This window comes from Oryctolagus cuniculus, chromosome 7 (genome assembly GCF_964237555.1).
Source record: "Oryctolagus cuniculus chromosome 7, mOryCun1.1, whole genome shotgun sequence".
NCBI classification, from domain to species: Eukaryota; Metazoa; Chordata; class Mammalia; order Lagomorpha; family Leporidae; genus Oryctolagus; species Oryctolagus cuniculus.
In genome coordinates this window covers 121,490,923-121,504,051 of record NC_091438.1, presented here as the reverse complement: position 1 = coordinate 121,504,051, position 13,129 = coordinate 121,490,923, and the positions used below count along the sequence as shown (strand labels likewise).

At 40.2% G+C, this 13,129-nt stretch overlaps 1 protein-coding gene across 4 annotated transcripts in view; it reads right to left on the bottom strand.

Moving 5' to 3' along the window:
* Nucleotides 1-13,129, bottom strand: part of EPS15 (epidermal growth factor receptor pathway substrate 15) — a 178,487-nt gene that overhangs the window by 94,121 nt on the left and 71,237 nt on the right. For all 4 annotated transcript variants that reach the window (XR_011390711.1, XM_051857775.2, XM_070078537.1 and 1 more), the window contains 3 exons: nucleotides 2,985-3,074; nucleotides 1,926-2,071; nucleotides 369-525 (listed from right to left, as the gene is read on the bottom strand). Coding sequence is in view for 3 of the 4 variants with exons in the window: in XM_051857775.2 (XP_051713735.2) it covers nucleotides 369-525; nucleotides 1,926-2,071; nucleotides 2,985-3,074 (393 nt within the window). In the remaining variant the exon portion in view is untranslated. The remainder of the gene's footprint in view (nucleotides 1-368; nucleotides 526-1,925; nucleotides 2,072-2,984; nucleotides 3,075-13,129) is intronic.

The window sequence follows — 13,129 nt, the reverse complement described above, 5'->3', positions numbered from 1 at the left end:
AGATGAAATAGTAATTTAATTCTTGTACCTGTTACTTAACATTTATACTATATTAATTAAAAATAAATCACAAATCCAGGGAGGAAAAATAAAGCCATATTTTTCCAATTTTAAGATTAGAAAATATAATTGTTGGATGTGTAATGAGTGGTGGGAATAAACAGTTGCAGGTCAAAGATGTTATACAAGGCACTCAAGCATATCTAGAGGTACAAAATAAGCACAAACATTACACTGCTCTGCTCCTGCCCAGATACTTATTCTCCAGTGTTTTATCTGAATACAATCTGCCATCTGACATGGTACTTGCAACTTTGTGTTAATGCTTCAGGGTTTTTGTTTTGTTTTTTGTTTTTAAGTTGTCTTACCTTTTGTAAACTCGTCCTATCTGATGGTGGAATCATCTCAGGAGTGAGAATGAGAGGAGGATCAATGCCTTTTATTAACTTTTGATTGATTAAGTGAAAAGCCAAGGCAAACTGATCTTTTGAAAGTTTCCCACAGCTCTTTGGGTCACATAATGCCCTGTATAAATAAACAGTTTATAAACATCACAATGCCATCCTAAAAACCCAGAAGAAAACCACAAGTATGTGTCTTTTTAAAAATAATCACTTGAATTAAAAAGGCCAAGTTGCAGCTTGTCCAAAACTCAGCTCAAATATTAGAAGAGATAGACCAGTTAAGATACTAAAGTGGAACTAATTCACCTAGTGCTGAGCAGGGGCCTCTAATCTGGATTTACTTTGTACTTATTAACAAATTCTAGAAACACAACAAAGTAAGAGCTGTGGTGGGCCAAAGAATCCCAACATTTCCTGTTACCCAAATTTTTAACATGACTTGTTCAAGATTAAACCTAAGCGTCAACAATTCTGGCTAGTTGACAGCATTAGAGTGGCTCTGAGACAAGGAAAAATTTCCACATCATCTGGCTTCCTGCAAGCCTTGGAGTAGGAGGGTACAAGGATCACCGAGTCAAAGCAGAAAGAACAGCTGCAAATGGAGATCACATGTGAGGAGAAGGCAGCAATCTGGAAAGCTTTACAAAATCACTTGAAGAGAAACAGCAAATGTCTCGTTCTATTTTCCTTTTCTTTTTAAAGCTCAGTTTTCTAAAGTCCTAACCTGTTTAAAAACAGATTTCATTTGAAATATTTTATTGAAAGCCAATGTGGCCTGATGAAAGGACTATGGGTTACAGTCTCAAACAGGCCTTGAATTCCATTATTTTCTTATTTCTTCTTGTGTCCTTGGTCACAATTTTTAATCTCTCCAAGTTCTTAGTTTCTGTGACAGTGGCCATCTACTGAGCACAGTATCTAGTCCAGCACCCCGAACTTACGTATACTTAATCCTTCTCAGTCTTCAGTCCATGCTTTTTTTGAAACAAATCTACCATCCTCTTTTCTTAGTTCTAAGCTTCTCTACAACTATGTGGCTCAACTTTTGATATTTGCTGTCTCAAGATGACCTCTGATTGGTAAAAGGCATGTTACAAAATATTTTCATAAATATTATCTTACTTAATGTGAAATTAATTAAAGACACTTAGGTCTGTCTTTTATATGAATCAACTGTTATATCCCTATATAAAGTGTGTAAGCATACATATACCTTACAGAATTATATGGCTGTGCCTTGAAGAAATATCTTTATACTGTCATTTAAATATCTGTTATTCAAAACAGAATATATTGTCTAAATTTCTGATACTGTTATTAAAATTTCAGATATTTAGATTCTCCCTTAAAATTTTAAGTTTAACTGATATTACAGAGAGATGTTACATTTGAACATTCCAATAGCAATTAACTGGTACTGTCAATCTTATAAAGCTTCAGGTAACCAATTCTCAAGCTGCTGTCCACTACTCTAAATTTTTCTATACAAGTTTAATAAAGAAATTTAAATTCAAGTCTTACCAAATATGAGCCAGTAAGGTAGAAGGTAAACCTGTTTTCAGAAAGATTTCACGGACCTCCAATCCAGATACAAATCCATCCATGTCCTTATCAGTTTTCAGGAAGATTTCATCATATTTAGCTTTTTCAACAGGAGATACAACCCACTACAAAGGGGAAAAAAAAATTTCTGCCAAAATGAAGTGAACTCTGAGTGTCACTATTTTAACTCATGACAGTATTTGGCACAAATTCTGAAGAATTCTATCTTACTAACAATAGCAACAACATATCACTTCTATCACGTCTCCATCAAAATGTTATAGTGAAAATAAAAGAACAAAAAGAGGACAATCAGGACTGCATTTATAGATACATATTTTACTTTTTTTTAAAGTGATGAGTAAATTCAAACATACTTAACTCTTGACCTATGAAAGCCTACATAATATAGGTAACTGAGAATCTGAATAAACAAAATATTCAGCTAATTCTCCATTTTCATCCAGCATTCTTAACAACAGCCAAACTGGCAGATTTGCATATCCTGACATTATTTTCCTTTCCTCAACCTGACGAAAGACAGATTGGAGAGGGGGTTTAAAAAAAAAAAAAAAAAACGCTGGAAAACACACAATTCGATCCCAAAGAATCAAGAGTTAGCTTGAGACTGAACAAAATAATGATTAATTATGCCAGGGCAAGCATGCTGTGTTAGCATGTAGCATCTTTCATATCCAACTTTAATCTCAGGTAGATCAAGGCAAAGTCAATGAAACATTCATATGACCTAAAGCTAAATGCAGAATTATTATCTGTCTCCTCTGGAAAATCAAATTTTGCAAGTTCAAACAGAGAGAACGTTAAATCTTTGATCCTTTCAATTGCTCCTTCTGTTTTTATCAGTACTCAACTGTTAAATGCCATGCACTTTGTTAAAAAAAAATCCTTTAACTGATAATTCTATACCTGTCTTAATGGTGCTTTGGTAGGTAAAATGCCTACAGGTTGTAAGGAGTAGTAAGATTCCTTGGCTGATGCTGAAGAGGGGATCAGCAGCATAGAGCCTGATATACTGACCGTTTTTCTCTTAGAAGGTGGCACCAAGGCTGCAGGCAAGGTCATTGGCACAGGTTCTTTCTCCAGTGCGCAGTATACCAAAAACATGGCCTTCAAAATAGATGAGTCAGAGTCACACATATATATATCATTTAAAAACATTCACCCAGTGAATTTATTATTGTACATCAACAAATCATCTTCAAGCTGTCTCAAATCTCTTTATTAAAAACTTAGGCTAGAGGGAGAGAAGGAAGAAAACACAAAGGAATGGAAGGAAGAAGAGGGGAAAAGAAATCAAAGCAAAGTAATTTTTAGGAAGATATTCTGAGCAGCAAAAACTGAGAGGCACACCCTTCATCTAAGGATCTTGCAATGTCAAAGGATAATGACAATTTGGGGGAGGGAGGAATATTATCTTTACTCATAAAGAGTTCCTAGAAATTAAAAGTCATTCAAATAGAAAAAAAGGACAATATGAACAAATATTTCACAGAAAAGTAAACACACTAAGTGGTCTATCCCTTATCATAAAAAATTATGCACAATTTCACTCATGAGAACACTGCAAAAGTATGCTAAAACACTATTTTCCATCTAACTGATTAAAATACAAAGTTTCCAAATGTACTTTTTGCTAGCTAATCTGTGGGGAAATACACTGCTAATAGAAGCTGAGGGACAGCAGAAAACACCACCCCAACACATGCCCCATTGTTATAAGGATTATTTTGAGCTGAAGGCAACTGAGAGGCAGCAGATACAAGATAAGCTCTCTGCCCACTGACTATCTGACTAAAACCCAAGAGGTAAGTGTATAAAGGTTTCTGTTTTCCCTCTTTATAAGGACAATAATTCTTCCCTAAAACTTTAGACTCTTTTTAGCTTGGAGATGGGACCAAAGGAATCTCTTTATCTACCATTAGCTTTCCATATATTTGCCTTCCCACAATTTGTGGCTCCTACCACTCAAGATTCTTTTCCTTTATCTTGTCACTTCTCTATAGAATATATTCCTTGTTGGAGATAGAATATAACCTTATTTGGGACGGGCACTATGGCGCAGTGGGTTAAAGCCCTGGTCTGCAGTGCCGGCATCCTATATGGGCGCCAGCTCGAGTCCCAGCTGCTTCACTTCCAATCTGGCTCTTTGCTGTGGCCTGGGAAAGCAGTAGAAGATGGTCCAAGGCCTTGGGCCCTTGCAACCATGTGGGAGACCCAGAGGAAGTTCCTGGCTCCTGCCTTCGGATCGGTGCCACTCTGGCCATTGCCGTCAACTGGGGAGTGAACCAGCGGAATGAAGACCTCTCTCTCTCTCTGTCTCTTCTTCTCTCTTTGTGTAACTCTTTCAAGTAAATAAATAAATTTTAAAAAAGAATATAACCTGATTTGTAAGCCACCTCTCTCAGGATTACTCTTTCCCTGAGTAGTAGCCCATATACATATAAAACATACTTGTTAATAAATATATATTATTTTTCTCTTGTAAATCTGTATTTTGGCTCAGTGGCCCCAGCCAAGAACATAGAAAGGTAAAAGGAAAATTATTCTTCCTCCCCTACAGAGTCCAAACTGGAACTACCTCTGTGAAGTACAAATTGGTAACATCTAACAAATTGTAAATGAATTTCCCCTTTCATTCAGCAATTCCACATCTGGCAATCTATGCTTAGATTCTAAGGATACAAGGGCAATTTAAAGAGTTTATGGAAAACAGAATTAAAATAAGATCACAGTGGTATTTGGCAGAGTTAAGATGCCATTTGAGATGTCCACATTCCACACTAGAGTGCCGAGGGTGACTCCTAGCTCTACTACCAATAGCAGCTTCCTGCTGACGCACACCATGGTGAGCAGTAGTGTTGGACCAGATGGTTACATCCCTGCTGCTCATGTGGGAAATTTAGACTTAGTTCCTATTTCCTGGCTTTAGCTTGGCACAACAACACAACCTTTGTGGGCATCTAGAATGAACCAGCAGACTGGAGATCTCTCTTTCTGCTTTTCAAATAAAATGAATTTTTAAAAATTAACATTTTGGTGTAAAATGAAATCTACGCATGTGTTTTTCATAATATCCATTTTAAAATGAACTTTTTGAAACCTCATGTATGCATGAATAAGAAATTTTTTGCATGAAGATAAACTTTTCAAAAAGATTTATTTATTTATTTGAAAGGCAGACCAAGAGTGAGAGATATCCTCCATCCGCTAGCTCATTCTCTGAACAGCTATAACAGCAGGTCTGGGTTAAGCTGAAGCCAGAAGAGAGGAATTTCATCCTGGTCTCCTACGTCGATGGCAGGAACCCAAGTACTTGGGCCATCTACTGCTGTCTTTCCAGGCACATTAGCAGTATGCTGGGTCAGAAGTGGAGTAGCCAGGGCTCAAACTAGCACTCTAAGACTGGATGATGGTGTCTCAAGCTATGGCAAATCCAGTGTGCCATAACACCAGAACCTCAATTTATCTTGAAATTCCATTTCAACAAACTTTTTGAGGGTTCCTCATATGTTGAAATATTAAATATTATATGAAAAAAGTTATTAACTAAAGCATTGTATCAGCACCCAAATGCCCATCAACAAAGGACTGGCATTATGATACATAGGACCGGTGCTGTGACATAGCAGGTAAAGCCACTGGCAGTGCTAGCATCCCATATGGGTGCTGGTTTGTGTCCCAGATGCTCCTCTTCCAATCCAGCTCTCTGCTATGGCCTGGGAAAGCAGTACAAGATGGCTCAAGTCCTTAGGCCCCGGCACCCATGTGGGAGACCTGGAAGAAGCTCCTGGCTTCGGATCAGCTCAGCTCCAGCATTTCGGCCATCTGGGGAGTGAACTAGCAGATGGAAGGCCTCTCTCTCTACTCCTCCTTCTCTTTCTGTGTAACTCTGACTTTCAAATAAATAAATAAATAAATCTTTTTAAAAAAAACCATTATGATACGTCAATACAATGAAATACTATGAAGCAATTAAAAAAAAAATGATGGGAAACATTCCGTATCTTCACTGTAGCAGTGCACTCACAGGAATATAATGGTCAAAACTCATCAAATACATAATTGAATTGGATGTGGTTCACTGTATGCAAAGTGGTCCTCAATAAAGCTGAGCAGGACAAATGGAGTTGGGGCTCTCTGTGAAAAGATATCTATGATACACCATTAAACATAAAAAGATAATAGTATAAAACTGTGTATATGTTATCGTTTGTGGAGAAAGATATTTTTTCATTTTTGTTTACACTTGCATTAAGAAATTGATTCTAGGAACTGGAGCTGGCATTGTGTTGCATCAAGTTAAGCCAGTGCCTGCAATGCCAACATCCCATATGATCACTGGTTCAAGTCCAAGCTGCTCCGTTTCCAATCCAGTTCCCGGCTAATGCACCTGGGATAGCAGTGGAAGATGCCCAAGCACATGGAACCCTGTCACCCACATGGGAGACCTAGGTACAGTTCCAGGCTCACAGCTTCATCCTAACCCTGGCCCAGGCCCAGCTGCTGTGGCCACTTGGGGAGTGAAACTGCGGATGGAGGATCTCTGACTCTCCCTCTCTTTCTCTAACCCTGCCTTCAAATAAATAAATTTTTAAAAAATAAGTCTATGATCACAAAATTAAGATAGGAAAAGTAGCTGGTACAGAGAGTGCGCATAAATGCAGCAGTTGAGAAAAGGGACAGAATTGAGACTTTTTTCCACTGGACATCTTCTTATATCATATTGATTTATGAACTATGTATGTGTCACATTCACCGACTCAGGACAAACCCTTCTATTATAAAGGAGTCAAAGTACTTTAAAGACTATTAGAAGAAGAAAATTTTCCATGACTATCTCTAAGTACATGAGATCCCTCCAAGCAACTTAGAACCTCTGGAAAGATTCCTTGCATATTTCTTAATTTTTTCTTTCACTGAAAATTGTAATTCTCCCCAAGGTGAAATTTGTTTTTAATTCTTCTAATTTGCTTAACTTTTAAGTTTTACAGGACTTTTTTCAGGTCACCATTCATCCCCAAACACCACTGATTTATGATTTCCATGACTAGTCTCAATTTACAAATAAAGAAACTGCAGCTCAGAGATGCTGAATAACTTGCCTGATACAATATTATTAAGAAGTGATAAAACAGAGTTTAATTTTTTAAATGAATTGCATCCTTTTTTTTTTTTTTTTTTTTTGACAGGCAGAGTGGACAGTGAGAGAGAGAGACAGAGAGAAAGGTCTTCCTTTGCCGTTGGTTCACCCTCCAATGGCCGCCGTGGCCGGCGCGCTGCAGCCAGCATACCGCGCCTATCCAATGGCAGGAACCAGGTACTTCTCCTGGTCTCCCATGGGGTGCAGGGCCCAAGCACTTGGGCCATCCTCCACTGTACTCCCTGGCAACAGCAGAGAGCTGGCCTGAAGAGGGGCAACCGGGTCAGAATCCGGTGCCCCAACCGGGACTAGAACCCAGTGTGCCAGCGTCACAAGGTGGAGGATTAGCCTACTGAGCCGCGGCACCTGCCCCATTTCTTTTTTTTTAAGATTTACTATTTATTTGAAAATCAGAGTTACACAGAGAGAGGAGAAGAGGCAGAGAGAGAGAGGTCTTCCATCTGCTGGTTTCCTTCCCTATTGGCTGCGATGACCAGAGCTGTGACGATCTGATGCCAGGAGCCAAGAGCTTCTTCCGGGTCTCCCACGTGGGTGCAGGGGCCCAAAGACTTGGGCCATCTTCTATTGCTTTTCCAGGCCACAGCAGATAGCTGAATTGGAAATGGAACAGCTGGGACTTAAACCAGTGCCCATATGGGATGCCGGCAATGCAGGCAACGGCTTTCCCTCTATGCCACAGCGCCAACCCTTAAAATAAGGTTTAAACCAAGATTTTCTGGCTACAACACTCTTGTTTTTTTGCAGAGTTGATCATCATTTTCAGCAGCACACTTCTAATTTTACAATATAACATGTTTCCTTTACAACAGATGAAACTAACCTTTACCCAGTGGTACTCAGATTTTAGCTGGCCATCAGAATTACCAAGGCAGCATGATAAAGCACACATTTCTGGGCCCTGAAGCCAGAATTCTGGAATGAGAGGCCAATGTTAAGCCAGAGAATCTGCACTTCTAACAAGTTCCCAGGCGAAGCTATTTGTCCATGGACCACACTTAACCATTTGGCTCAAGCCAGGAATTCCCCTCTCCCCATTTACTAGCCAGCTTAGAAGAATTCAGTTATAGTGTTAGAAAGACATCAACTTTTAGGGCAGGCACTGCGACAGAGAAGGTTAAGCCTTCCACCTTCAGTGCCAGCATCCTATACGGCTAACGGCTCAAGTCAAGACTATTTTGCTACTGATCCAGCTCCCTGCTAATGTGCCTGAGAAGGCAGAGGAAGATAGCCCAAGTAATTGGACCCCATATCCATGTGAGAGACCTGGGTGAAGCTCCTAGCTTCGGCCTGACCAAGCCTTGGCCATTGTGGACATTTTGGGAGTAAAATGGTGTATGGAAGATCTCCTTTTTCTCTATTTCTGACTTTAAAATAAATAAATAAATCCAAAAAAAAAAAAAAAAGACATCAACTTTCTATCTCTAACAGCTTGAAACTCCAAAAGGAAACAATCTGGTCAACACTTATTTTCCACTGAATTCCTAGTATATGTAATATTATTAGATTGCCACTGAGCTAACAGAAGTGACTAGCATGCACATTAAAAGGTCAGCACTCTTTCTGCTGCAGATGGGAGTCATTTCCTGGAAGAGTGGACAATAGAAGCAAAAAAGCAATGTTAGCCATCTGCTGCCAATAGACAACACATTTTTTGGAAGTTAAAAAAGAATATTAATTTCATATTGCCTAGAAAATAGTTTCTTTGACAAAACTGAAGCAAAAAAAAAAATGTTCCACCAAATAAAAGAGTAAGTGAACAGAATTCTTTCAATACTGCTAGGTTGTGCTTTTGTTTTCTCATTACATTGTATTTTATCCTATTCAAAGTATGACACTGAAATGAAAACAAGTAAGCAGATGATGGCTGTTAACTACTTTTCAAACTGAAACATACTAACAAATACATTTACAGATAGATACTGAACTAAGGAGCAATCAGACTATTTTTTTAAGGTTTCAAAGTAAAATCATGCGGGCTGGTGCTGTGGTGTAGTGGGTGGGGCCGCTGCCCACAGTGCCGGCATCCCATGTGGGTGCCGGTTCGAGTCCTAGTTGCTCTATTTCCGGTCCAGCTCTCTGCTGTGACCTGGGAGGGCAGTGGAAGATGGCCCAAGTCCTTGGGCCCCTGCACCCATGTGGGAGACCCGGAGGAAGCTCCTGGCTCCTCACTTCGGATTGGCCCAGCTCCAGCTGTTGTGGCCAATTGGGGAGTGAACCAATGGATGAAAGACCTCTCTCTCTCTCTCTGCCTCTCCTTCTCTCTGTGTGTGACTCTTTCAAATGAATAAATAAATCCTTTTTTTAAAAAAAGGTAGTCTATTAAAAAAAAGATAAAATCATGAAAAAAAATTAAACTTACTAAGGAATACCAGGGAAAGAGAGGATTAGTTTTCCTGTTGTAGTCAGTTACTAGCAGCTGCTTGTTTTCTGTGATGCTTTTCCATTCTCCATACTTTTTACAGTATTTCTCAATTTTTAGTAGCCATCTCATCTGGAGGGCTTTTAAAGCACAAGTTCCTATACACTACCTTAGTTTTCATTCATCAAGTCTTGCACAAGGCCTGAGCATGTGTGTGCTAACAGGTTCTCAGGTGATGTTGATGTTACTGAACAGGATCATACTTTCAAGAGCTGGTCCTCTTAGGAGTTTCCTTAGGAGTCTTACTTGCTCAGGAATCTACTCAAAACAGTTGAACCACTAGTAACAATGTCTTAAAACAGCAATCTGGAATGAAAATATCAAGGGTTTCACGTGTTTTCCCTATAGTACAAGTTTCCTTCGCTGAGTTAGTCCCACAAAATATTTACTGAGAAACTTCTGGCCACCACACAGAGTGCTAGGTACTAGAAATGCCAAAGTGAAAAGATCCCTCACTTTTTTTTTTAACAACCCAATAGAACCAGCACATATGCAAAAATAAATCTCAATAAAATGTGATACATGCTAAAATAGACAATTATAGCTCCTTTAAAAATGTCCAAGTGCTAAGACTCCCCACATTCTGAAGACCCAACAAATGCTTCAACAAAAATTCAGACCACTTTAAGTTTTAGAACTTAACTGACAGGAAAAAAACGAAGGCTGAGTAAGAATGTACAAATCAATAAACAGATATAAAGAAAGACAGCAAAGTGAAAGGGGTACGAGCCTATACTTCAAAGACTAGACTGGGGAAAGCAAGATAGTAACCTTACAGTGAAAAAATCTGGCAAACACTACGATAAAGGATAACATCACCAGTGATGTCATGTGCATATCATGTACGTATACACAATATGATGATCAAGGAATTTCACATTCATAGTATTCTTTGCAAAAGTCCAAACCTCCAATCTAATTACAAAAAAAAAGCGGGGGAGGGTGTCAGATAAACCTAGATGAGATAACATTCTACAGGATATTTGGACATTATTTCTCAAAAATGTCAAGGTCATGAAAAACAAGATAATAATGACAAACTGGCAAAGACCACTGAAGAGACTCGACAACTAAATGTAATGTGATACTCTCAAGCGGACATTGGGACAGAAACAGGAAATCTAGTTTTGACAAATGTATCATGATAACGTAAAATGTGAACAATAAAAGAACAGTGAAGGGAACAGGGAAAACTCCCCACACAATTTCTGCAACTAATTAAAATTTTTTTTGCTGGGCCAGTGTTGTGGTATAGCGAGTAAAGCCACCGCCTACAACGCTGGCTTCCCATACGGGTGCCGGTTTGAGTTATGGCTGCTCCACTTCCAATCCAGCTTCCTGCTAATGGCCTAGAAAAAGCAGAAGATGGCCTAAGTACTTGGGCCTCTGCCACCCACATGGGAGACCCAGAAGAAGCTCCTGGCTTCAGCCTGGCCCAACCCCAGCCTATGAAGCCATCTGGGAAGTGAATCAGTGGATGGAAGATCAATCTCTCTCTCTAAACAATTTTTACTTATTTATTTATTTATATGAGAGAGAAAGAGATCAATTTTCCATAACCTGGTTCACTCTCCAATGCCACAACAGCTGGGGCTTTGCCAGACCACTATTCTGGGTGACAGGGACCAAGTGCTTGAACCATCATCTGCTCAAAAGGTAAATTTTAACAGGAAGCTGGATTAGAAGTAGAGCCAGGACTTGAACCAAGAGACTCTGATGTAAGATGTACATGTCTCAAGCAGCACCTTAACTGCTGCACTAAACTAAAACCACTCCAAAATTTAAAAGAAAAAGAGAGATAGAGAGCATGAGACTAGGAGGCTCAGACTCAGCCTTGGCTCTGCCACTGACTACTTTACTTAAAGTGGCTAATTTATAAGATATTTTCAAAACCTAAAAGCCTAGGAAACAACGTGTGTATAAGCACACTCAGCTGGGGTCTTTAAGTTTAAAAGTAGCTGGAGCAAGATGGCAGAATAGAAAAGGGAGTACTGCTCTAGCCTAGTGGTAAATAGTTTAAAAACAAACATGGAGGGAGTACATTCTCAGCGGAGAGTTAGAAAACTGTACAGGAAATTCTACGGGAGAGGAACGCCATGGATCGATGTGGGAGATGCGAACATACAGCACAAGCAGGGACCCAAAACACAATCCCAGCAGCCAAGAGTCAGAGAAAGTGTCAACGATGGAGAGTGAGGTGAGATCGGACTGCAATGGCCAACGCCATTGGAGATACAGCTGGAGGGAAAGCTTGGTGTGAGTCTAGCCCAGAGCCCTGAGGGGGAAAGTCTACCAGCTAACCAAGTGAAAAAAAGGGGCACGTTTCTTTCTTCCCATCCCCACAACAACTGTGCCTGGCAACCAGATGAGAGAAGGTGGGAGCCACTCTGAGCACAAGCAGCAGCTGTAGAAGCACTTATGCAAGCACCCAGCAACTAGCCAGGACAAGGCGCCATTTTGTCAGCAGTAACAGTGGCAGCGGCTAAGGTGCACACAGCCTGCAACCAGCAGGGAGAAAGCAACATTTGGCCAGCGGCAATTGTGCACACATGTGATCCAGAGATTTTACCAGAGGGAAAAATCCACATTCCCATCTGGCTGGGAGGACTGACAAGGGTGCTGGGCACCTACACAGGGCTGTGAGCTGCCCCCAGCCTCTCAAGGTATCACAAACTCTGGGGCTCAAACTGCCTTATCAGAGCACTCACAGGCAGCAGGCTCTGTGATGTCTCTGCCTCTCTGTGGACAGGACAGGCTAGTAAGGCAGAGTGGATCCTCTGCACCCTGTGACTAGGGGAGCCATGTGTGCTGAGACTGTGGGAACTCTGACTGCATAAGAAGGCACAGGGTGTAGCTGGGTCTCTGGGCAATCAATGTAAGATGCTCCCCACTCAGAGCTTCCTGATTGCCTGGAGCGGATCATTGCAATGGGATCCATGCGGACATTGAAGACTGCACAGATCCTTTGTGTGGTTCTTGTCGCAGTAAGCATGAGTATTGCACCCACTGTGAGCTAACACTCAGGCACTGATCACCTTGGAAGAGAGGAGGTGAAGGTGTGATTATAACAGAGGTGATCATACACTCCCCCCTGCTAAAAAGAGGAGATCTAACACTCCCAGCTTGAGTGTCACCCTGGACAATCCCTTTACCATGCAGCACTGACAAGAGGTCCCTGACCACACCCAGAACATACCTCTGATATTCACTGAAAGAGCATACACTCCACTAAGCCACAGAAGTATAGCTCAAAGATAAAAATCATCAGAGGGAAAAAATAAATGTATTTCCACAAATGCCTAAAAATAAACACAGAATTTGAAGATGAAGAGATGGATAAAATGCCTGAAACAGAATTCAAAAGATTAATTATAGGATTACTCAGAAGCAATGAGAAGTAAATTCATGAACTAAAGAAATCCACACATGATACGAATAAAAAATTTCACAGTGAAATTGAGATTCTTGAAGAGAAAGCAAAATCAAACATTAGAAATGAAGAATACAATATAACAAATAAAAAATGAAGTGGAGGGGCCAGCGCCGTGGCACAGTGGGTTAATCTTCTGCCTGTGGCGCCAG